The sequence below is a fragment of the Rhagoletis pomonella genome, unplaced genomic scaffold (assembly GCF_013731165.1).
Source record: "Rhagoletis pomonella isolate Grant_MI unplaced genomic scaffold, Rhpom_1.0 Rhpom_scaffold_00011, whole genome shotgun sequence".
In the NCBI taxonomy this organism is placed as follows: Eukaryota; Metazoa; Arthropoda; class Insecta; order Diptera; family Tephritidae; genus Rhagoletis; species Rhagoletis pomonella.
Genome location: NW_023458565.1, coordinates 12,588,628 through 12,615,944, shown reverse-complemented (window position 1 = coordinate 12,615,944; position 27,317 = coordinate 12,588,628). Strand labels below are relative to the sequence as shown.

General features: G+C 34.3%; 1 protein-coding gene across 1 annotated transcript in view; it reads right to left on the bottom strand.

The window, feature by feature from the left end:
- Window positions 1-1,303: 1,303 nt before the first annotated feature.
- Window positions 1,304-27,317, bottom strand: part of LOC118746636 — a 142,874-nt gene continuing 116,860 nt past the window's right edge. Inside the window, exons 4-15 of the mRNA XM_036480494.1 lie at window positions 19,045-19,065; window positions 15,383-16,587; window positions 12,273-12,625; window positions 11,888-12,087; window positions 11,645-11,822; window positions 11,445-11,453; window positions 11,162-11,215; window positions 10,395-10,995; window positions 6,505-7,522; window positions 3,567-3,703; window positions 2,574-2,827; window positions 1,304-2,499 (exon numbers count right to left, since the gene is read on the bottom strand). Coding sequence (XP_036336387.1) covers window positions 2,233-2,499; window positions 2,574-2,827; window positions 3,567-3,703; window positions 6,505-7,522; window positions 10,395-10,995; window positions 11,162-11,215; window positions 11,445-11,453; window positions 11,645-11,822; window positions 11,888-12,087; window positions 12,273-12,625; window positions 15,383-16,587; window positions 19,045-19,065 — 4,297 coding nt within the window. The 3' untranslated portion in view covers window positions 1,304-2,232. The remainder of the gene's footprint in view (window positions 2,500-2,573; window positions 2,828-3,566; window positions 3,704-6,504; window positions 7,523-10,394; window positions 10,996-11,161; window positions 11,216-11,444; window positions 11,454-11,644; window positions 11,823-11,887; window positions 12,088-12,272; window positions 12,626-15,382; window positions 16,588-19,044; window positions 19,066-27,317) is intronic.

The window sequence follows — 27,317 nt, the reverse complement described above, 5'->3', positions numbered from 1 at the left end:
ATCACCTGATCCAAATTTATCCGGTTATATATGTACGTAAAAAAAATATTCCGTTGAATTGAAAACCTCCTCGTTGTATAAAATCGGTTAAGAATACGAAGAAAAAAATATTTATACAAATATTTTCTAATGACGTCAAGAAAAATTAAATTCAACCTTTTTTAATTAACGCGTTTTTAAAGCTTTTGAGAAGGAATGATAGTCTCGCAGAATAAAGAATTTGCTTTAAAATGACCAGGAAAAAAATCATAATTTTTATTGACTTGAAAACAGAATGGAATGAACTTTTTAAAAAGTTTTAAAATCGCATGTTTCGTGTTATTGCGTCAACAAATCCATATTTAAAGTCGCAAGAGCCGAACCACATTTATTTTTTTTTTAAGTTTATTGTATGCTGCTTTTAGTTGAAAAAGACACCGATTCAAAACTTTTACTTTTAAAAGTAATTTTAAAGGTCTGTCTGATTGAATGAAAAATTACCTTGCGCTTAAAAGTACAATTCCTGATTTTTTTTTTTTTTTAACTAAGATACGTCTTTCGGTCTTGCCACCAGGCAAATGGATTCCTTGACGCAAGAGCAGCAAGAATGTTTTTAATATTTTTCGAAATTAAAAAAAAAAAATAAAACATTTTTAGTGAAACCGTTTACTATTCGCACATTTTTAATTCAACACCTCAAAAGAGTACTACGCCTATATCGAAGCTTTGGTCTATGTGTATTTATCGATATTTATCCACAACTGCTTTTATGTCCGAGCCTTAGCCCAGCTGTCTAAAAAAGCGAACTGTTATGACAGATGCAAAACTTGATGGCATGGACTCTTTGAAACTTCATATTTCTTTTTAACTTAAATTGATTCTAATTCATTGCAAATCTCACAAGGGATTTGGAATGTTTACAACAAAAAAAAAACCGTTACTAGACATAAGAAATATTCTCAGTTTTATACATATGTACATCTGAGATATGCTACTAGGGTGAAAGTGGTTTACTGAGCATTAACTCTTAGGTAATTTCGGGTGTGCTGCTGAGCATAAGCACTGTCACTGTTTGAGTTTTTAAGTTAAAAAATTTCAAAAATAAAATAAAATAAACAGAAATTCTGCATCGCATTTTGTGTGTATGAAAAATGTATTCATTGTTGTTGTGTTGCTTTTTTTTCTTAATTCAGTTTTTTTCAGTTATGTTAGACGTACACATACGTTAAATAGTAGAGTTAATGTTTAAAAGTAATTATTTTTCATAGAATATTGATTTTATATTAATTAATTTAATTGTTTAATCCTCGTTAAGTTTCCTTGCTTGTTTGTTTATATATATATATATCATATATATATAAGTATATATTTAAATTAATTCATTTTATTCATAAAATCAGTCCATTGTTTATGTTTTTCTCGGTTTATGCCAATTTCTGTTGCATCAATTAACTATGAGTGTTTGTGTATGTGTGTTTCAGCAAACGATCTAACACTCATTCTTTACCTCTTTTCGTTTTGCTATTCATGCTTGCTAATCTACCTCGTCAAATAATTTCGTGTGTTATAAAATTTGAACGTTTTTAATTTCTGATTTCAGTTGCCCTTTTTTTTAGTTCTGCTTCTGTTCGTTTCACCTAACATCATTTTTTGACTCACGCATTAAATGATTTATGCGTACATATGTATGTATGTATTTAAACTATGCAAGTCATTGTTTTTACGTTTTACTTAACATTTTAATTACAAAGATGTTGTAGAATTTGAGTTATAATAAATTACTTATTGATTAAAAAAATCGAATATACTCGTACCTTAATTAAACTTTTTATTTAATCAGAGATAAATAACTTAGATAAGATTATTCTTTCGTTTTCTTTTGCTTTTGAGTTGAAATCAATGAACGTCAAAGTTATACAAAGTGTGTGTATAAATACAAATACATAGTATGTAAAAGCAAAAGAAAAAAAAAAACAAATAATATTTTCTACGTTCAATGTTTCCTCGCCACCCTCCACCATCTCTATCTCATTCATTCGCATCCTTGGCATGCTTATTACTGCGCGCTTCTTATACTAAGTAAATAACGTAAATATTTTTGGTAGTTGCTTACTATTATCGTTATTATATCGACTGTTCTAATAGATACTCTTTGCTATTGACTACTACAACTACTATTTTGTTGTTGTTTTTTTTTAGTAATTAATATTTATTTTTAACTTTCTATTTTTCTGCATTCTATATTTTCTAATTCTACTTCTTTTTGGCCGCTTTTTTCTCCGCTTTCCGTATAGCTTTCTCTCTTTCGCGTCGCTCGCGTTCCTGATCTTTTCGCTCCTTTTCGATGTTCGCCTTCAAATCTTTTAATCGTCTCTTCAGTCGATGTTTATCATCTCCACTCACGCCAAGTGTTTTGAAATCTTTCGAATCGAGTGACAACAGCGCGCCACCTTCAACATTATGTTCCTTGAAGACAGGAATGTAACGTTCCAATTCGATGCCCATAAGCCATTGCCCAACCTTTAAATGGATAAGTGTAAAAAAGGAAAATTAACGCAACACAGAAATAATCATTTGAAATTTACAAAACTTACTTGCTCTTTGGTCCACTCATGCACTGGTCCACTTTTGTAATTATAGCAGGCGGCTGCTTTGCGATCCGAAAAACTGCTACTCGAACCGGACAAATCAATGGCACGACTGGGCGAGTAGCCGGGTGAGGAACAGCCCGAGGACATGCTGGTAGGTGATGGCGGTCCGGTGGCTTGTTGTTGTTGGTGTTGTTGTTGTTGCTGTTGCCATGGTACTGTGCCAGGCGGAGAGAGTGATTGAGGTATAACTTGTTTAACTATTTGCACATTCAATAATTCATAATTAAAGATTCACATTGATCGTAACCACAATAAATAAACAAATGTGTGTGTTTTTTTTTTATTCGCATTATAAGGTATTTAAGGGTATATTATTATACGAGTATTTTACCAAAACGTAGTTATGCGGCGGCATAGCATTTATCAAACAAATGATTTGTTTTATTTTAGTTTTTCAATAAAAAAAAGTAATCAATCAAAATACAAGAGCAAACGTGAAGAAATAGAAAGTACAAAAATACTTGGGTTAGTAAATACTAGTTAGGTAATATGGGTGAGCAAATCGTAAATGCTTATACTACAGGCGTAAAACAACTATGGTAAGGACATATTAATGGCGTTATACAGCGTAACGAAATTCGTAATTAAATATTTATGAAATGTACTTAAATAGTTGAATGCAAAATATGTTAGATGCGACAGAACGACAGCTAGCAACATTATAATATGTACTTGTAGAGTATGTATATACTTGTATGTATGAATTTTAATAGAAAGTGTATATAACAGGAACCACAGCAATCAATATATATACATACATATACATGATTTAATACTATATGGTATATAAAAATTTGCAGCTTATGGTATGATTTTGTGAGGTGTTTGGCAGAGGTAAGTGATAGCATTTATTTTTTATCGTTTTTCTTATTCGGGGGAAATATAAAGATAATTATTGTGCAATTTTTGTCAAACAACTATTTAATTTGTAATTACCTTTTGGCTGTGCCTCATTCACCGCTTGTCGTATTTCATTGATTAGCGTCTTGCAATTGATGGCAGCTGTGCTTTGGCTTTTGTTAATTTCTGTGTAATCATCGCTGGAGTGACGGGATGAACCATCACCAAGTCGTCTGGAAAGTGAGACAAAAAATAAAATGTTTTTAAAACCTTTGAGGAAAAAACAGTTTACAAATTATGCCAAAACGGTAGGATACCAAAAATATTCGAATTATGCAAGTGAAATAGCTAATTGAATTCATCGCCCAAGAATTCAAAATTTAAGCCGCTGTATATTTTTGTTGAGGTTCTATAAAACAAAAAAAAAACTCTAAAATGGTTCCCTAGTGTAATCAGCACAAAAACGTAAATTCTACTGTAGTGAAAGCCCAATAATTTGTAATGGCAAGGGACCAATAATATTTTACGAATTAATGAGGTTTTTAAATTAGCGAGTTTTCGATTTTAAAACTTAATATGCGTGTTTTTTTATCCTTCGAAACTGCAACGAAACAATTTTTTTTTTTACCCGAAAAGCTTTAAAATACTCTTAACTTTATTTCGCTAGCTTTTCTCGTTCTTCAAATAGTAAATTTAGTTCATTCTACACACGCTGCGCCATCATCAAGCGGTAAAATTTTTTACAAATATTTTTATTTATAAACGTACATCCTTTCTAATATTATACATCCGAAAGTGAGTTTGTTTATTTGTTACGCTTTCACGCTTTAACTACTCAACCGATTCCCATTAAATTTTGTACACTGGTACCATTTATACCAACCTAAAATATAGGATAGATTTAATCTCGATTATACGAGGGGCGTGGCACCTCCCATAAAACGGAATTTTCATACCGCATATCATATCTCAGAAAATATTTTTGATAGAGTCCAGGAACTTAGTATAGATACATATATGTATATAAAATCAATTCCAGACTCATGGAGGAGGGCTGCCACCTGTTTAGAAAATCAAATTCGACTTGAATTAAGGGAATTATTTATTTGAAAATTATATTAAAGAATGGATGACAAGAAGCTTTAAAAAGTTGTAGTTTGAAAGTGTTTTGGAAAGAGTTGCCACCTGTTCGAAAAGACAAATTCAAATTAGTTATTAGCAAGCTATCTAAAAAATTAATACATGGGTGTCAAATGAAAGATTGCTAAGAGACCTTCAGATTGAACATTTTAAATATTACTGAGGAGTTTTACAAGCGTTGCCACCCGTTTAAAAATTAAATTCATTTAATTTTTATAAATTACTGAAATATAGGTATCAATCGAAAGGTTTTTCATAAGGGTTTTAGTTCTTAACTACATGTAGGAGGGTCGCCACCTGTTTGAAAAATCAAGTTCTTCTTGAATTAAAGGAATTTGATAATTGGAATATGTATCACAATATGGACGTCATACAAGAGGGATTTAATAGGGTTTTGGTAGAAACATATTTCGAAGAGGGTTGCCACCTGTATTAAAAGTCGAGATTAAATTAGAAATGTTCCGCTTGAACATGTAGCGTTTTCTGAGGTTTTTGAAGAGGGTTGCCACATGTTTTAAATCTAAATTCGAATACAATTATATTATAAGTTTAATGAGTTATTACAATCTAGGTTTTAATCCGAAGAGTCTTGATAAGGCTTTATTTCTAAGCAACATTTGTATAGCAGGGACTACACATGTTTGGAAATTCAAATTCAACTATAATTATTACAATATGGGCATCAATCGAAAGGATTTCGCATATTTCAGGTATATTGAATTTAATTAAAACAAATTACACCTAATGTAGCACGCAGAAATTTCGTACATTAGGAGAAGCCTGTGAGAGCGATCTAGTTAGATTCTAAATTCGAACAAAAACGCATAGGAAAATTCGGAAAATCTTATTTTTTTTGATTCTTTTATTAATGTATTTTTTATTTAACTTCATTTTATTTTATTTTGCATTAGTATTTATTTTTTTAGTGGTTAGTTTAAAACTTTTGAGTTTAATTTTATTTAAAAAGTCCACATCAACAATAATTACATTAACAGCCAGTTTCACGAAAGCAATTTAAGTGAAAATATTTTTTTTTTTATTTGAATTTAATATGGAGACTGACCGGAAAAAATCATTTCTCACTTAAATTGCTTTCGAGAAACCGGCAGTAAAAAAATAAAAATAATAATTGGATGAATTAAAGAAAAATTAAATGAAAATTCTGGTGGCCGTGGCACCTATTAGTATATTTCTGTCGATGGATATACAAATAAATGCATACTGATAGCAAAGACTGCACAGCTTAGAAAATTTTTGGAAACCGGAAAACAAAATTAACAATGGATAGATGACGAACATGGAACTTTAAGACCAACTTCATTAGATTAAAAAATAGCCCTTGCTATTAGAAGTAAATAGAAGATATTTTTGAAGGCACACTTTGTAATCGAATTAGTGTAGTCTTCGCTTATGTCACTGCAGATAAAGCATCGTAAGTTTACTTTAATACCGTTCGGGATAATGTACCCATATTCGAGAATACATTTCTAGATTCGAAAAAATACAAGACAACTAGATACTAACCCCTTTAATACACATTCTCACAGTTATCGATTTAGTAGGTATTATTTCATCAAGCCTTAAGCTTTATAAATGAGCTAACTAAAAATTAAAATATAAGTGATGAATTTAATGAAGTAGGCTTTCTTTATTTAGCTATTCAGACACCTGCATGGTGAAATTATACCAGGTGTAGTAATTAGTGCGTGAATAAAAATTTCACACATCTTATTTGAAAATCTGCTTTGAAAAATTTCTATAAGATAGTCGAATGCCAAGCAATTTAAGAAAATAAAGTGAGAAAGCCGCTTTATTACACTTCACATTTTTTTAATTTCCCCATGGTTTTTCTATAATAAATATTTAAAAAAAAAATTAATTTCTCTACACTCACCTCTCACGCTCGGACAACGCTTGATTTAGTTGTTCTGTAAACGATGAAGGTGGCATCTTACCACTTATGATGGCACCCGTCGGTCCGACTCGTCGTCGACTCGGATACATCCAATTCTCCGATGATTGTTCATTCTCGGAGAGTTTATCGTTTGAGCCTAAAATTGAATCGTATGAACTATTGAGATCACGATTGCTAGTACCGAACGTAGTCATGTTGCTGCGATGAAAATCACCACCACCAACACTAACGCCACTGCTGCCCAAGCCCATGCCCACGCCCACGCCCACGCCCAGGCTTACGTCGGGTGGCGAACCAATGGCACTCTTAAATATATTCGGTATTGTGGAATGACCAACACCAGCAGCTGCTGCTGCTGCTGCTACGCCGGTCTTATTATGATCCTTGTGCACTTGCGCATACAATTGATTGATTTGCTGTTCGCGCGCTGTTGCAACACCACTGCCCGCGATGGCGGTCGAATTCAACAGAATGGCAGTAGTTGTACCGGCAGTGACGCTGTGATGGCCATTGGTGGCGGTGGCATGATGCTGCTGCTGCTGTAAGTAATTGCGGTGGATAACGCTACTATTGCTGCCATTCGAAAGTCCATTGCTATCCGAGGCGGCGCTGGCGTGCACATGTGCCACCGTAGTGGCAGTGCCATCATCCTCGCTGTCATCGAGCGCGCAATCTGAGCTGCTATTGCTGAGCGTGCGCTTGCCAAAAGAGATGCTTTTAACGCCGTTGTTATTGCTGCTGTTGCCACTGACACTGCTGCTGCTGTGACTGTGACTGGTGTTAATGTTGATGCCAGCGGTGGCGGAGGCGGCGGCGGCGGAGGCGGCGGAGGCGACGGAAGTAGTGCTATGAATTTGGCTGTTATTGCTGTTGGCGGCGGCGGTGGCATTAGTGGCGTTGTTGCCCGCTGCGTTGGTTGTATTGCAATTGCTGGTGCTGTTGTTGCCGTTGTTCGCTGTTGAAGGCAGCTGGCGATTAGCTAAACCACCACGAGATGCTTTTTTGTTGGTATTTTTTTTTTGTTTTTGGTTTTGATTTGAAAAGTAGTGCAAGCGAAGGCGCATTTTGTGTTTTATTTGATTTTGAGCGGCAGGCAAGCGGCAGCAAAATTTGAGGCGGCAATAGTGTATTTGTTTTTTTTTTGTTTTGTTGGTTTGGTTTTTTGGACATAAGCACATCAACAACACAAACAACAATATATATGTATGTATATGTAAATGGCAGCAAAACGGGACACAGGCACAATTGAATTGAAAGAGATATAGAAAGAAAGGTACAAAATACAAAAATACAAGTAGAATTAGAACAAAAACCTAAAAATTGCAATGAGATGACTTCATGAATTAGAATGAATAGATATTGTCTATTATAGTTATGTACATATGTAGTCAAATATATACTGATTAATATATACATATGAATGTATGTACTTGAATGCAAAGGAGAAAAAATATATGTGGCAATGAGCTACTGTGAAAGCGGAAAAAGTAAAGCTTGTGAGTAGGGAGCATATAAGATAAAATTTTTAAAGGTGCACATAATTTAGCAGAATTGTAAATTTTTTATTATTATTATGTGGTATTTATTGTGTTAATTACTATTTATTTCAAATTATTTCTGTTATTTATTAAATTGTTCACTTTAGATGTTACACTATTTTGTTCAGGGGTTAGCTGGAAAAATGAAAAAAATAAAATTTCTACATACTCTGAAGAATATTTGAGGCGCTTCCCCATTTCGAAATTCAAAGTACTTCAGAAGTTACAGTAGTTAGAAATGGGAATGGCAGAAAGACTGTGAACTTGTTTCTTGAGCGTTTTGCTCGAAACGACTTTTTTAAACTAAAGATGCCGTTTTTAAATCGAAGATCCTTTGTCGTGGTTTTTATATCCAAAAAATTCGACAATCGACATTCGATTATTTCATTAAAATTTTGGTTAATTCACCTTTTTAGAAAAAATTTTTGTATGCAGTATAGCCCATTGAATTTTAGTATAGTTAAGTCCACATTTTATTATGCGGACTTCCTACCTATTTTTAGAGATTTTCTTCTTGGCGCTCATGCACATTTTCTTTGACATAAAAAAACCACAATTTTGAGCATACTTGACAAAGAGAAAATGAGCAACACCTTCAGCAAAAAAAAAATAAAAATCTACATATCAACAGTAACAGCCCAATATCTTCCAAATTAGTTGTACCGGCACTAAAATTCAATGGACTATACTGCAGACTACATTTTTTTCTAAAAAGGGTAATTAAGGTAAGAAATATAGTGAGGGGGAAAAAATATGTATTGAAAACACTACACTTACACTTACGTACACTTTTGAAAATAGCGGTTAATTTTGAGGTAGATCACACATTTTTTTCTTTTGTGATAAAAATTAAATAAAATCCAAAAAAATTAACCATTTTCATAAGTACGGTTAAGAATTTATGTAGTTATGTTAAATTCTCATATCGCTGCCTTAATATAGAAAAATTTTATCTCACATTTTTAGACGACTTCAAAAAAGGAGGAGGTTATCAATTCGTCGGAATGCTTTTTTTTATCTATTTTTTATATATGTTACCGCATAACTTTGGACCACGTTAATTCCTTTTTTTTGTTAAGGAAAGGGTGTACCTCAGAGGTGTTCCCATAGTGATCCGATAATTTCATAATGAAGAAATTAACGGTACTCTTAAATTTTTATATGAGAATTGAAGTCGGTTTTGAAACTGAAGCTTTTGGATAAATCTGGAAATTGAAACAAACAATTACTTACAATTAATGTTTGTGATTTCCGTGTTTGCCGGATTGCAGTGTTCAGTTTCTTTGTAAAAATTAAGTAAAAGGCGTTATTTGACAAAATATATGATTTGATACTGGGAGATCGATTTATTTTTGACATTTTATTGCTGCATCGATTATTTTTATTTTGATTCGAATCGATTAAATCCTGTAACCATTGCTACGAAAAAATACATGAGCGCTTTGAGCGACCTCTAAATATTTTTTGATTTCGACATAGAACAATCCGAGTGAGTAAGAGCATTAAAATTTTGACTTAACTTTTTTTTTGATCACCCTAATGTGCATTCATACATATGTACGTGAAATACAATTTTTTTTAAATAAATTTCGTTCTGCGTTCGAAAAATATCAATTCTTTACCTATTTTTCGCAAATCAGTGTGGTGTAACCGCTTAACAAGTTCGACTGAGTTTTACTTAAATAAATTTTTGTAGTCCTCACAAAAGAACATTGCTGTTTGAACTAAAGCATAAATTTTTTTCCAAACAAGTCTTACTAAAGAGGAAATAATTTCGATCACATTTTTATCAAAACACTTTTGAATAAAACCACACAATTGGCTCACACCATTTCATATTGGACTTGTCGAATGCGTGTGTTGATTTAATTAAGTGTATTTTGTTTAACTTACTTAAATTTTATATGCTTTTTTAATTTATTTTTAATTTTTTTTTTTACATTATTTTTATTTTTTTTACATTATTTTTATTTTTTTTTACATTATTTTTATTTTTTTTTACATTATTTTTATTTTTTTACTTATTTTTTCGATTCATTTATTTTTTTACATTCTTTATTGTATTCGTTTATTTACTGTATTTGGTTGTACTTAATCTTAAGCCAATTTATTTTTAAATTTGACTTTTAATATCGAATTCTGTGCACAAACGTATAAAATTACCGCCACCAACAAAATTTTAGCTATTAGTCATTCTTAAAAGAAACCAAGCCAAAGCATTGCCAACTCACAAAATATCTTTAGACATGTATAAGAAAATAACAGTTTCCTTAAAATGCAATGCGGCATTTTACATCTTTAGTTAATTATTTCACTTCCACTCCCACTTACCTAAATCTATTTTGGTCTTTGTAACCGAATTATCCAGAAGTTCATGTTGCGGCACTGCAGCATCCAATTCGTCTTTAATTGGTACTTTACGTTCCACTGTAGCCGTTTTCACACCCTCGCCATCGGGTGAGAGATCGGAAATTTCCGTATCCGACAATTCGGTTTCAAGTTTCTGGAATAGTGGTTTTGGCGGCGCTTTTCGCATCATTTGAGGCGTCAATTTGAGCGTGGCGCTATCGTATGGCAAACCGACGGGGAAGCCAGCCTTACGTTGTGTCTCCTGCAGCTCGTGTTCCAAATTGATGACACGATCTTTCAACTTCTTCACGAGTGCATTGTATTCGGTGTCCTTCTCTTGCAGTAATTGCTGATAGAATTCCTCCCGATGACACATATCCACCTCGCGTTGTTGATACTCACGCACCAAACGCTTGGCCTTGTTATACTTCTTGTCGAGTGCCATGTACTGGCCCTGTGATTGTTGTAGCATATTTTGTAGATTTGCAGCCTCTTTCTTGATGTTGGTTAGCTCGCGTTCGCTTTGGCGTAAACGTTCGCTGAGTAGTTCGTTTTCATTGCCGGTTGTTTCTAATTTGACGAGCTGATGGGATGGCGAGAAATGTGAAGAAGGAAGTTCAATATTTAAGGAAATGAGGAAGTGTTTATTAAATTATATGGTGGCATGCATATGAAAGCTAAATTCGTGGTGAGTATGATTAGTAATAAGCAGAAATAAAAAAGCATAAACAAAAGGCGACAACACCCACCTTACGCTTCAGCGTATCAATAATGTCGTCTTTTAACAGGCAACTCAATTCGCTCTAAAAATTAAACAAACGAAAAAATGAACATTCAACAAAATATGTAAAAAAAAATTAAATGAAATAATATATGAGTATAAAAAAATGGCTAGCAATTAATTTACAGTTATTGTACAAAAATTAAATATATTCCAATTTTTAAAAACAACAAAAAACTAAATCGGGCGAAAACGAAAAGACACATGAATTCGCTAAAAGTTATAGAAACTATTTCGTTCAAACCAATTACCGCTTTGTGCTGCATTTTCGTAACGTTTTGTATCGTTTTTTTTTTTTGTTTGTTTTCGGTTTATTTTTCGTGAATCCACGTCATAAGTAAATCACATAAAGAAACGTATAAAAGGTTTAAAAAGATTAAAACTCTGAAAATACTCCAAAATTTTTTGGGGGTTTAAAAATCAATACCAATTGGCGCCATATTTTACATACCTCCTGTAGCAGCCTCTTCAGAGACTCTACCTCCTGTGAGTGCGTAGCCTCGACCTCCATTGGATGCTCCACTTGTACGGGACTCGAGGGTCCCTCGCAGACACTAGAATTAGCCGAAACTGGCTGTGTGGAGTCCTCCGAGTAGTCGAGTGTGCGACGTAAATATTCCTCTTGTTGTCTGTAGCATAATAAACAAATATTAATTTTACTTTTATAAATAAAACCAAAAAAGGACATCCTCACCTTTTCAGTCGTTCTTCCTTTTCGCGATCCGCTTGCAAACTCAAACGTATCAATTGTGCCACCTCGGAATTTTCCGGATCACGTTCACGTCCAATTTGAAATTTGACTAGACCAGATGTATTGCGTAACACCGATGCGGCATACGCTTGTGTTACGCCCACTAAACTTTTGCCATCCACTTCGATGATTTGATCGTTAACCTGAGCAAATTTAAAAGTTTTAACTGAAGCAAGTACAAATGCGCTCCCGCACGTCCACCTCGTGAAATTTAGAACGTCCATCAGTCACGTTATTGCTGATGACGCATGTACATTCATAGGTGGACGCAGGGAGCTGGCCATAATGTACACACCTTCGGTGTCAAAACTTGAAAATTTCAACTCACCTGAATGCGTCCGTCACGTGCTGCTGCACCGTTATCGGTTATAGTTTTCACAAATATACCCAATTTCTCGAGTCCAGCATCGGCACCAACGCCCATGCCAATAATACTCAAACCTAAACCTTCAGGACCTTTCATTAATTCCACCGGGAAGACATGCATCTTCTCGACACGCTTCTCCAGCTCATATTCGGCTGAAGCGGCCACGGGATCGACATCTTCATTACGGCGATCATAATCGGTAACGGAGAAGGTTGAAAATACTTGTATGGGTCCGGAACTAAAGCGTACTTTGGTATTTTTTTTTACTGGTATTGGCGGATAGGAGAGTTCGTCGTCATCGAAGTCGAGTAGACCTGCGAAAAAGATAATCGAAAATAAATTATTACTTAGTAGTTGGACATAACACCTCCGTCGATTTAAAGACTGCAGTGTTTGTCTAGGCGACTACAAAAATCTAGCGCCTAAATGCATGCTAGAACCTCTATGGTCATTGCTGCGTGTGCAAAAATTAACTTTATGAAATTTAGGAGGTTCTTGCATATGCACTTTTCAAGTGTCATTTAACAAAACTTGCTTAAGTAATAAGTTGAGGACACTTCAAAGCATGCTCAGCCTAATATGTGGTACCTTCCGGAGAATAATTTCAGAGTGTTTGTGGACTAGGCATGGCGTACAACCTTGCAGAGGTGGTAATAGATGATTGCCATTGGCCACAGTGCCTACCCAGCTACTTTTTGATCCAATAAATATATATATATTTTTTATAAATACACGCAAACATCATGTTCTTCCCTCTCACCGAATTATTTAGAATTATTTTACTGGTTCCGCACAAAAGTAAAGAGGTGCAGGATGGCAGTTGAAGGCGGTGGATTTATGGAGAACATTTAGGCTTCATGTCTTTATACACCGGATATATATATGGGTATGAACTCCAGATAGATGGGCCTTCAAGTTGCTGATGTATGAAGCTGATCGTCATGACTACGGCAGTTCATCGGATTAGGGTGAGCAGAAAATGTTTTGTCGTTCTGACGAATGCTTATCTATATAAAGTTTATCTTCTAATGGCCTTATTCATAAAAATAAAATACAAATTTTCGATTTATAAAGCAGTTAAAGTCTTCTTCTTGATTTTTTATGAAATAGGGTTTAAAACACCGATAAATGTTTTAAACAGCTAAGCTCGACTATAAAGAGGCAAGAGTATTGTATCCAGTGGAAACTTAGATACTCCGGCCTGGCTACCGATCAAATAGCTATGCTGCAGAAGATAGTCTGTCAAGGAAGCGTTCATTCAGAGCTACCAACGATCAGTAATATGGTAAACAATCCATCGAGGAGAGCCACCTCTACTACCAGTCCTACCTCAATTTTTAAGGGACATTCGAGTATAGTTAAACAAAAATGGCAGTCGAAAAATTTGAAAGACCTCGCGCGCCTTTTTAACTATAGTCTTGACAAAATAAAACTGAGGAAGAATTCGAAGCCACTTCTACCTTAGTCAACCAGTGCTGTTCCCAAGCACCTAGAAATATAAGTCTCGAAGAAACACTATCGACCATTCAAATAATTCGCCGTCCACCATTTCAGTGCCAGAATGAACGCATCAAGGGTTTTTTTGCAGTGAAGACTTACATAGGTCCATCAAGTCTCCTTCGATAGCCAATGCAGAAGAAATCGGTTTCCGGATTTCAACTCCAGGTCAGAACGAATAAGTAGATTATGGAGCTACGCTGCGGCAGGGTCGTATGGATTAGATCGCTGAAACAACAGACGCTTTCGGATCGAATTATTCCCTCGAGAGTTGGGTCTACGTAAGCGGAACGACTGAGATTAATATCTGGCCAAGGACTGCCACCCCAGCATTGCTCCCTAAAAACGGTTTGGGGAATTTGTATGCAGTTACAACAACTGTTCTGCGTAATAAGAGGTGGGCAGGCATATCCAGGAGATATCGGATAAAGCAAAACATGATTACCTGGTACACTGATGGCTCATTGCCTGAAGAGGGTACCGGGGTAGGTGTAGTTGGACCGAGGTTAAGATACTAGGAACCCATGGGAAAACATATGTGCATTTTCCAGGCTGCAACATACGCCATAGAAATGTGTGGACTTTAATATGAAGCGAAACTACCGGAATGAGAACATCGCGATCTTGACTGACAGCCAAATGGCTATCAAGGCCCTCACATCCCATCAGGTAACATCTAAACTGGTGAGTGAGTGCCTTGATAAGCTGAATACTCTTGGTCCGACCAATCGAGTTTTGGTTCTCTGAATTCCTGGATATATTGGTATTAAAGGAAACGGAATTGCTGATGAACTTGCGAAGAAGGAAGCATCAACCCCTTTCATGCACTATCTGCCCTGAGCCGGTTAGAGGAAGAGACTTAAAGAAATAGCTACTGGGTCTAGAGCAGTCCAAAGCACTTTTAGGAGCATATAACTTAAAAAGGCTTTAAGGAATGTATGAGCTTATCCAAGAATAACTTAAGAATTGTTGCAGGAATCCTAAGAGGACATTGCAGGCTGAACTATCACCTGACTAAACTGAGAAATTACTCGCAGAAGCGATAGAGATTTTGCAGGACGAATATGGAGAGTGCAAAGCACATCTTAGAAGACTGTCCTGGGTGAACATTTTATAACCGGGGGCGAAGTGAAATCCGTAGGTTTAAATTCCATACTAAAGTTTGTCTCGGATACTGGATTAATAGACAGGCTGTAAATCCATGAAGTGGGCACAATAGATCTTGAGGTCGCAGAGCTTCATCTCCAAATAATAATAATAAAACAACAACAAGCTTTTTCCGTTAACACTCGAGTCGTTCCTGTACTTAAAACTGCTTGCCCATACAAAAACAAAGTGAGAGGGGAGGAAAGCTCACAAATGATTTTCCTTCCTACAAAATTTTTTATTCAAACGGTTGCAGTTTCAAAAAGTAAAAACAGGCGTAACTAGCTAGAATCTTTTGAAACATTTAATTTATTAAAATTCTATAAAAAATTAAGCTTTCCTTAAGTTTTCCGACAGTTAGGATTCAGTGATAAAATCACTAATCAGAACCGAAAATACACTAATAAAATATTAAAAACCAAACTTACCCGGCACTTCCATCCAAAAGTTGCCATCTTCGAAATAATGCACTCCGGATTCCACATAAACTTCCTTGCTCTTCACTGGCGGATACTCTGGTATATAGTATTGCGAATCGTCGAGTTCTATGCCACCAAGACTAGTAGTTGTTGTATTTGTATTAATCGAATGTAGCTCACCCTCAGCTAATGAGTAAGTGGAATTATGTTTGCTTGAGATTATGCTGTCATCAATGGTCGTAGTCTGATTGAGTGTACCATCCGATTGAGTTGACTCAACCGAAACAATTGATTCTTGCAGAGATTCGCCCGTTTGGCCATGCGGTGTTGGACTACTTGATTCCTGTTGCACAAATGTTTGATTCAAAAGTGACTGCTGTTCGCCTGGCTTACCGCTGGGTGATTGTGGTTGTTCGTATTGTTGTTGTTGTTGTTGTTGTTGTTGTATAAAAAGTGTCGAATCATTGTCTGCATCGTAACTAGTCTCGACCTTAGATGCAGTCACCAAGTCGGAATGTTTACTTTCAACAAAACTACTTTCACCACCCACAATTCTGTCTTGACTTTCCGATGAATGTCGCCTCCTATCGTTGACTCCAGCACAGCGGGAAATTAGCAAATTCTCTAGACTGCGATTAGGCGCTTCAAGTACATCACGTAGCCATTCGGGCTCATCGTCGTCGTGTGTATTGCTGCTGTTGTTGTTGTTGTGGTTATTGTTGTTGTTGGCCTTGTTAGTTGCTGCAGCACTGATGCTGCTATCTACCGCCTTGGTGAAGGTCGCATTTAAAATGTGTGCAGGTGCGGCGCCAATGCCAACTATGTCGACATCCCCGTCGTCGTCGTCGTCCTCCTCCTCGTCATCATCATCTTCCGCTTCGTCGGCCTTGTTATAGGCGGTAACACTTTCGTTGGCGACAGTTATTGGATTACAACCGCCACTTGCAGTTAAGGTAGCATTTACAGGAGCAGCACGTACGTCACCAGCTATGTCAATGCTAACTTTGGCGGCAGCTGCTTTCGTCGTTGCCTTTTTGCCCTGCTGCTCTGTTGGTGGCGGTGATTCTAGTTGCGTTTCTTCGATTAGACTTTTAATGCTAGTTGGCGAAGTAGCTGTGGCAACAACAGCTGCAACGGCCACACCAACTGTGGGTGCGGCGGAGAGTATCTGTTCGACTTCTTTGGCTTGTTCGTCCGAGAGCAACGACTGTTGTCTGTGTGTGCGTATGTGCGAGTGTGCGAGGCGCGTTCAGGTGAATGCAATCAAATTGGAATTGCGCCGATTAGCGGCATCATCAAGGTGTACGGGCAAAAAAAAAAGAGAAAATAGAAAAATATATTAGATTGGTAATTCGTGGAAAGCTACGACTAAGCTCATAAAAATAGAGGTGGTGAGGAAAAATAGTTAATAGTGATACTACTTCAATATGTATAATCACTACGCAATAGATTCCTTTCTAGTAGCGGCACTACGTATTTGCTTACATACATATATATCTACATACATAATGACTACGTAAGAAGTATGCAATATTAACTCTATTCCTCGAAATCTATATATAACTTTTAGCGATAGCTATCGATAAAAAAAATATCGATAGTTATCGACAAGTTTGCCGAAAATTTATCGATAGTTATGGATATAGTTACTAACTTTTTTACGGATAATACCTGCTATATTGTTTTAACCGTTATATTTATCGACAAAATGATGGTTATCTCACCCCCTAGGATTTTTCTAAAAGGAAAAAATATAATACCCAGATTTTTTTTCTTTTTTAATGATATTTAGCATTGCCTCAAAGCCCATTAAGAGTTGTTCATGTATTTTACATGGAGAAAAACCACGTTTTCGTAGTAATGGTATAGCATTCTAGAAAATCAACATTTTTCGATCGTAAAACTCAGTTTCTGTTCGGAAGACTTACATTAACAATACCTAATTTTTATTTAAAAATTTTTTTAAAGTAACTATTTTTTATAGGTCACCCAAAAAATACAAATGCAAATAAAAAAATTTTAAAACAAAAAATTGGGCATTATTACTGGAAGTCTCCTGCAGAGAAACAGAGCTTTCCGAAAAATTTCATTGATTTTCAAGAATTCTATATCATTTGTACGAAAAAGCGTTGTTCCCTATATAAAATATATGGAAAACTTCATGGGATTTGAGGCAGTTGTAAATATCTTATTTTTTTTAACTAAAAAAAGTACGGGCATTCTTTTGTTTTCATTTAGAAAAATACTAAATGGAGGGTGCTTAACATTATAAACTTTTTATATGATCACCTTTATGTGCATTTATGCCCCTTTTCCACTACCCAACAGACTGAAAAAGAATAAATGTTCGCCTTACACCTTCGAATCGCAAGTATTTTTGCAAGGCAATTTCGAAAAAAAATAGGCAGAACGTAGAAATCGCCTTTTTGCATTCTTCGTCATATCTACTGCATTTACAGTCCGATTTCAAAGAATGATACATCGATGTTCTTGTTCTTGGAGATTTTTTTTTTTTCAAAGTTCTTAGTCCTCGAGTACCCCGTTCTAGTACTATTCACACAAATCTCAGTTCTCATCACCCTAACGTACCACCCTAATGTTAGTATATTAAAGCTAAGCGAAAAGCATTAAACGTTTGCTAACGGGGCATGTATTTCCATTATTCCAGTAGAACTATTTCAAAAAAAAAAATATGTTTCACCGAAAAATGCTGGAAGGCAAAAAAGGATAGAAATTCCTTGCAAAAATACTTTAAGACTCAGTGGTGTACAGCGAACTGTTTTTTTTTTTGCTTTAAGGTGTCAAGTTTCTTGCCCATTTTTTACCCTTCGTTAGCTGTTGCATATACATATTTTTATGAGGCGAAAAACTACAGCCACTTGCTACCGTTAATTCTATACTTTACGCGTCGAAAATATGTGCGCAGGTTTTAAATAACCAAAAATGTATGTATATTTTTCAAATGTATGTCCAGCTTTCAAATTAAAGAACAAAAACTTACAAGAAATGTATGGAAAAAAATGTATGCCCAGTTTCAATGGCTAAAAACTTACATCACGTTATTAACTGACCAAAAATTTATGTCCAGTTTTCAAATGAACGCACATTTATGTTAAAGTTTTAAATAGCCAAAAATGTATGTCTAAATCAAATGAGCACTTTGTAACGTAAAAAAAATTTATATCAAGTTTTTGGACGACCAAAAATTTATGTACACTTTTTAAATGGCCAAAAATTTATGTCCAGTTTTTTTATGACCAACAATTTGTGTTCAGCTTTTAAATGAGCAAATCAAATTTTTTATGTCGAAAAATTGCTGTCAAGTTTTAAAATTGGCCAGTAATCAAAAATAAACTTCTTACGCACAACCAAAAATTTTTGTCAATACAAATTAATTGAGCTTAAATAAAATTAAATAATTACATAAATATATAATTGTTTGATTAAAAATAATGGTTGGCAAGATTTTGCTTGTTTTCCATCATATAAACACTTATCTTAAACAAAACGTAAGGCTATTAATTAAAAACTACTAAAGCAAAACTTAATGAAATAATAATCGCATATAGATAAATGAAATAATGAAATATAGAAAATATGGAAAACAATGCACTAAATGAAATAACATTAAACAAATTAGAATTTACATACTATTTACTATAAAAACAAACCTGATTTTGCTTTCCAAAATTCTACGCACAACACAGCATACAAAGAGATTATTGAATTTATTGCCACATGTTGCAGCCACATCGAATCATCGCGGCGATAAGGCGCCAATGACAGCGCAATCATATAAAACGGGCACGCAGAAAAGCAAGCAGCGACAGGACAGAATAATATTCATGCATTTATCAAATAGTCGTGGTGCGGACATATGCAGGAAGGATCAATGGGCGTCGGACGAGCGACGGCAGCAATATGAGACGTTCACAAACGATATGCAACACAATACGACAATACAATTTACGGCACAAATGAAATTAAAAACGATTCATATGATGCGATACGATACGATACGATACGATATACGATGTACAAACAGCAGGCACAAATACAAAAGTATAAAGGCAAGCAAGCAGTAGTTGTTGCAGTAGATTTACATAAATAAATGCAGTTGTATGGAGTACGAGTAGTAGTAGTAGTAGTTGCAATAATATACGCACACAAATGGAAATATAAAAATGAAATAAAATGCAAAAATTCATAAATTAATAAATAATAGTTTGTAGGACATGCAAAACAGGCATAACATTAAATGAATAATTATAACTTAAATATACAAAAACTAAGATTTTAAATAATATTAGAAAACGTTGAAATATCAACTTCAATTTTAAATTAAAAGAAAAAGAAAATAACACTGTGAGAGCCTTTTTACCTTCCATTTATTAACTCGGGATGTAACTATGTAATATTGGTGCGCCTAAAAGATGCAGCGATTTCTATTCCCAAGTTACATACCAGATGACAATACGAATGGCAATTATAACAGGGAAGTTTTAGTTTTTTAAACTATAATTTTATTTAAACAAACATTGTTGAACGACCAGACTTCTATGATTGCATTTTTATACCCGAGCGCACTTGTGCACAAGGGTATTATAACTTTGTTCACATAACGGTTGTTTGTAACAGGCAAACCGAATAGAGATAGATATAGACAAATGTATACATAAATGATCAGAATGAAAAGAGAAATCGATTAAGCGGTGACTGTCTGTCCGTCCGTCCGTCCGTCCGTCTGTGCACACGATAACTCGAGTAAAAATTGAGATATCTTAACGAAACTTGGTACGTGAACTTCTTTTGGGCGTAGGACGGATGGTATTGAAAATGGGCGAAATCGGACAATAACCACGCCTACCTCCCATATAACGGTAATTTTCAGAAATACGAAAACTGCGATATTTTAGTAACTACTGAAGATTATTCACTCAAAATTGATATTTACAATAATTTTTAGACGAAAAATAAGAATATTATAAATTTTTGAAAAATGGGCGCAGCCACGCCCACTTATGGTTACATGTGTATATCTTGGCAACGTCTCCACCGATTTCTTCCAGACTTGGCACAGTTGTTGGTCTTCGCACAACATACCAAATGGCCGAAAATTTTTAAAATCGCTCAATAACCACGCCCACCTCCCATATAACGGTAATTTAGAGAAATACATAATCTTCGATAAATCAGTAAATATTGAAGCTAATTTATTCAAAATTGATGCTTGCAACAATTCTTTACCAAGAAATACGTTTATGGTAAAATTTTGCAAAATGGGCGTGGCACCGCCCACTTATGATCACATATAAGTATATCGGTAACCGTTCTACCAATTTGTACCAAACTCGGTGTGGTTATTGTGCTTGCCACATAAAAGCAAAACTTTAAAAATTATTGAAATCGGACTAAAATTACGGCCGCTTTTCATATAACGGTAAATTTCAAAAATGCTTGAAACTGCAATATTTCGAAATTTAAGGACGCTAATTTACTCAAAATTGATACACCCCCGCTTACCATCTAGCGGTAGGTTTCGGAAAGGTGAAAATCATATATTTAACACTTGCGCCGGGTATTTAATGTTCGGCTCCGCCCGAACTTAGACTTTATTACTTGTTTTTTTTTTTTTAATATTTAACTTTCTAAATGGCATTTTTAATGAAGTTCCATGAAACTTTTTCAAAATAAGGGTCAAAAGGCAGTTAAGGTGCTGAAATGTTATACGAAAGATTTTTTCATAAAATTTTGCGATAATTAGGTTTTTGAATCTAAAAAGAAAATACAAAATGCAAAAATACTGTGATCAGTGTAGTTGGAGTTGGACTTAAGAGCGCTACTTTTTTAATAAAAAATTACATCGATGTCGACGTCGACAACCTTAATAAGGCCGATTATTTTCATAATTTTTGGCTTTGACGTTCTCAAATGCTGAAAGTGGATGTCACTTCAGGAGTACTACAGCGGTTCGCAATATCCCAAGTCGTGCTGATTTTGAGCCATACATTTATTTCCCCTGGTGGAAGTGCAGAAGTTTTCAAGGTCTCCCACGTAACAGAATAACTAATCTACACATAGTATATAATATATATGTATGTATTCAGCAACCCGTGTTTTTGGTTCGACTTATTCAAACTTAGTACACATATTACCCTAACGATAGGAAAACCACTCGCCAGGTGATGCTGGAAGCGAATATCAAACATATTTTATTTACGAACCGATTTGATTCAAATTTATTATCTCTATTGTTTTACCAAAAAAAAACACAAAAAAAAAATATTTTGCAAAAAAAAAAAAATTTCTAAAAAAAAATTATTTTCTAAAAAAAATTATTTTGCAAAAATTAGTTTGCAAAAAATTATTTTGCAAAAAATTATTAAAAAAACATTATTTTGAAAAAAATATATATATTAAAAAAAACATTATTTTGAAAAAATATTTTGCAAAAAAATATTATTTTACTAAAAATAAAAATATTTTGAAAAAAAAATATGCTGCAAAAAAATTATTTTGCAAAAAAAAATATATTGCAAAAAAAAAATATTTAAAAAAACATATTTAGCAAAAAAAATTACTCACTAAGTGGCGCTCGCAATCAAAAGAAGACTTATGAGTCCATAGAGAACAAACAGAGAGACATTCACTTTTATACAGGGTGTTTCTTTACCGACTTCAAGTACGTAAGAATAAATTCGGTGGTTTATTTCATTTCAGTCACATAAAACATATCGTAAGAAAAGTTCAAAATTTCGGATGTCACCTCTTAAAAAATTATTATAATAAGACGTTTATCGAGTACCAGATTTATGAAAAGGTTTGAATAATTTGAGAAATTCAAGGCAAAGGCATCTTATGCGGTAAGATATCTTGCTTAATTTGCTTCGGTTTTGTAATTAAGTACCGGAATCTTTAAGAAAAAATTCCTTAAATAAACACACTTTTTGCCCATTCATAGGCAGGATAGGTTCAGATCACAGTCAACTAGAATTTTCTAAGGCAGCTTTAAATTTCTTGGCTAAGGGTTCTTTTCTTCTTTTCTTGTTGGCTTCACGCTAAGCTTGAATGATAACTGCAAGCATATGAGACCAGCAAGAGATAGTCGCCAAACGTGAATCACCGTTTGTCCACCACTGTATCTTCTCTTCTTCTTATTTGCCGCTGTAATTTTCCTATGACTCATTGTCAACTATTCCGTCTAATCCAACAAACTGGTGTTAATATCCAATGCAGGCAGCAGGACAAGGAAAATGCAGCGATGCTTTAAGTATGAACATCACATTTAAACTTAATTGCGACCTAATTTTTTTCTGAAATTGACACTGATTTCAATTCAATCACCAGTTGATACAATTTACAATTCAATTGTTCAATTTAATTGGGCATCTGAAGGCATTATTATAGATTTAAAAAAAAATCCATTAAACGCATAAAAATTCAGAGATTCTGATAAAAACTACATTGATATGCAAATTAAATTTTTGCATTTGAATTTGAGATGCAATATTCCTGACTTACCATGACATTAAAGAAAACCAATAAAAATATGAATTTAAATTTTTTATGTAAATAAAGGTGACAAAGCGTAAAAAGTCATGCTGCATAAAAATGTTACATACTACAAACAAAAAAAAAATTGCGGGAAGACTTAAATTAAATAACATTTAATTATGGTTTATTTAAAAATATTTCAATTGAAAGCCGTATAAGAGAAAATTGCCTTTTTTAATTTACTGCAAACAATAAAATATCAAAACGAGTAAAAGGATTAACTGAGTAATGAAGCTAAAGCAAAACTATGCAGAGAGTTAATAAAAAAATTAATGTAATAATAAAAATGTACAACAATAAAAAAAAAAATAAACAAAAAATATAGTTAAGGGCGTAACATCATTACTGACGCGCACAGACGGCAAATTAAGCGCCTCGGAAGCGCACTGACAGCAACGCTAAAGCATATACACACACATATGTATGTATGTACACAACAATTAGCTGAATGAGTTAGCAATGAAAACATGTAGCAGTGAAAGACCTTTGCAATGGTATTAATATTTATTACACCAAAGGGAAAATGGCGAACAGACAGGCGCTTCAACGTGCAGCTACACTTAGTATGTATGTAAAAGCACAGAACGCCCAGTTAGTTAACTGCAGGATAATCAACTGTAAATGTTCAACATAAAAATGAAGTTCTTATGCATTGTTAACTAGCTGTTTGCTAGTAGCTTTTTGCCCAGTTGGCAGGTGTAAAAATGCATTTTATTCGACGCTCACGCTGCTCGCACCGCTCTCGCCGGTACGGTAGTGGATGGGCGTGACTGGCTTTACAAATAAATGCGCATTAATTGCAACACTTCAGTCAAGTGAAAGAAGGCGAGGTATCACAACAACATGGTTATGGTGATTAAATGAAAAACCAGCTGAATATAAGCCCTTGACTGCTGCTCTGTTTGCTTACATTTTTTTTTTTTTTTTTTGCGCAAACCTTTGATGGTTATTATAGTTAACTGAATGAGTGGATACAGAACGGAAATGGTCAGCCAGTCAGCCAGATAGCCAGCTAGCCAGTCAGGCGGCCAGGAAATCGACCTGCCTGACTGACATAATTGGACAAGTTATGAGCAGCACATTTGGGCCACTGCACTGATTGGTATCAACATTGTCAGCCGTTACGACAATATTTACACAATACATATGGATACACGCACACATCCATATGCACACACTCACTTGCGCAGAGTAGCGCCACTTCAGCAGGATTTCAGCTATGGCCGCTTGAATAAAGCGTACTCGAAGCTTGCCTTCGGCGCACTAAAGTGACACTGGGCGCACTGAGGATTCAGTTTAAATGTAATTTCAATTTTCAGTACTTTTTAAGTTGATTTTAAATCTACATATGCACATTAGGGTGGTGCTTAAATGCAAGAGAGAAATGTTTACCCAAGGTTTCCTAAGCCTCAACGCCTAAGTCACATAAAAAATTTTGGTCCCGATTGGAGACGGTTAAGGCGTGTCGCACAGGGGGCATAGCTCAGACAAAGACTCAAAAAATTTAAATTATAATTTTTTTTTCATCTAATACACACATCACATATAAATTTTGAAAAAAAAATTTTAATTTTAATGTTCTTCAACGGCTCGGCGCCAGTGAGTCATTCGCTATCGTATGCTACGAATGCTGCATTATACTAAAGCCAGCCTTTCGACATAAGCTACTATTTCATACGAACACAAATATGTGCCTACATGCCTATAAGTATGACTTAATATTAAGGGTAGTATGCAGCGCGTCAGGTAACTGTAGTATACTACACAGAATGCAAATAGCGCCAATAGTAATAATAACGTTCGCTGACAACCGTGCGCGCTAACCACACCTACAACAAAACGACTGTAAAAACGACTCTGCCACTCTACTTAACCACCTGAACACTAACGCCGCCAAGTGAAGGCCAATTTGCTTCTAGAAAAATTGAAATATTATGCGCCTAATGGCGTGTCTAATAGCGCAACGCTAGTGGTGAACAGTGGGGTTTATTGAAATGAAATTAGAAGCAAAAAATACGCGGGGTATTTTATTTATTTTTTAATATATTTCACACTGTAACAAAAACTATACAAATACAAGTTTTAAACTTTGTAAACAAATTTAGAAAAAGTTTATAAAAATTTCAAACTTTTTAACAAAATTTTTACAAAAATTTCGGGTTTGCAATTTAATATACCATTTAGTTTTAGTATAACAAAATAACAAGTTTCACAACAAGTTGATTTTTGGCAACTTTTTTAGTGGAACGCGTTACACATTTTTCCATACAAAAAAATTGTCGAGCGAACTTTGTGTGGAAGAAAATGCGCGCACAAAAAAATTTTCAAAAATCAACGTTAAGTAGTTGCTTGCACTTTATTGTACCAAAATTAAACGGGCTATTCAACTGCATACCCGAAATTTTCGTAAAGATTTTGATCAAAAAGTTGGAAACTTTTATGAAAATTTGATAAATTTTGTACAAAGTTCAAAACACGTACTTATATAATTTTTGTTACAGTGTGAAATATATTTAAAAAAAAAATAAATTTATTAATTTACAAAATTCTACGAAAATTTCTACTTAACTCCAAAAAATACATAAAACTACGAAAGAAATATATAAAATACTAAAAAAAAAAATTCTTATACTCCGAAAAATCTATATCTGTCCGAAAAACCCCTATAAAGCTCCGAAAAATCTAGTGAATTCTAAAAAAAAAATATAAAACCGAAAAAATTCTATAAAAAACTAAAAAAAAATCTTAAACTCGGAAAAAATCTACATCGGTCCGAAAATCTAATAAAACTCTGAAAAATCTATAAATCTCTAAAAAAATTATTAAACTTCCAAAAAATTCGTAGAACTCCGCTAAAATTATGAAACTCCAAAAATATTTATGAAACTCCGAAAAAATCTATAAAACGCTAAAAAATTATCTAGAACTCCAAAAAAGTCTATCAAAATTAAAAAGAAATCAATAAAGCTCCAAAAACTCTAATTTTCGGAAAAAATCTATAAAACTAAAAAAATATATTCAGCTCCGAAAAAATCTATTCAGCTCCGAAAAAAAAATATTCAACTCCGAAAAAATCTACTCAACTCCGAAAAAAACTATTTAAGTCTGAAAAAATCTATAAAACTCCGAAAAAATTTACAAAAATCCGAGAAATCTATAAAACTCCGACAAAATCTCTGAAAAATCCATAGAACTTCGAATAAATATATAGGACTTCGAAAAAAAACCGGAAAATAATTTAAGAAGTTTAAAAAATTCTTTAAACTAACTTCAAATACATGCCTTTTTTATGGAAAAATTTCCTTTAAAAATATTTTTACTAAAAAATTTGGTTTATTTATATTTTTTAACATCATACGTATTTTAAATTTTTAGAACAAATCTAGGACATCGGTAACTTAATTCTTACTGCCGGTTTCACGAAATGAATTTAAGTGAAAAGTTACTTTTTCTGTTCGTTTTCATATGGATTTCAAATAAAAAAATAAGTTTTCACTTAATTTGCTTTCCTGGAACTAGGCATTAGAGTTCATTTTTCATGTTGAAACCAATCGGGCTAGTTTCGATAATTAAACTAAAAGCTTACCTCTGAGCCTAATTTTTTTAGCTTTTAGCGGTTTACATATTTTACGTGTACGAAAAATAAAATCACACACTGTAAATATATAAGTACGAATACATACAATGTTCTAAGCGCGAAGCGCGCACTCAGGCCAAATGGCACCACGAATTCGATCGCCTGACACAAAATATGGTCATTAAATTCGCCAAACAAACGGCTAACCGAAAACTAAAGTATCCAATTACGAGCACTACTAAATTTTTAATAATGACAAATAGGCGCAACGAAACCAGCGACGGCGGTTGGGGCGGCGGCGACAATGCCAGCGATGGCAACGCCGATGGCGACACAAACTCGTAAAGCCCAAGTTGCATGCACGAAATTGCTTAGTTATTCACTAAGCAGGGCATAGCAACAAAATTTTATAATGGATTACCAGTCGAAAATATTTGGAGTAATTAATAATAAAACAGCAGAAAAGTATAAAAAAAAAAAATTAAAATTAACAAAATATTGTAGTTAAACGAAATACATACGCGAAATACGAGCGCTATGATACAAAAGCAAATAAGTTCGGGTGGCTGTTAAGCAGGTCGTATACGTAATCAAAGCGCATTACTCATACGCCATGAGTATGCTTTTGATCACAAAAAATCACAACACCTCAAAAACCACTTTTCTGCATAAAATTAATTCAAAATTCCATATGTGAACGAAATGAAATTCATATTTTCACTAGCAATGCAAATTTTCGCGGGTGTTTCGAAAATGGACGAAAATATTCGCTTAAATCAAACTCAGCATGCGGACGGACGCCAATGGCACAGC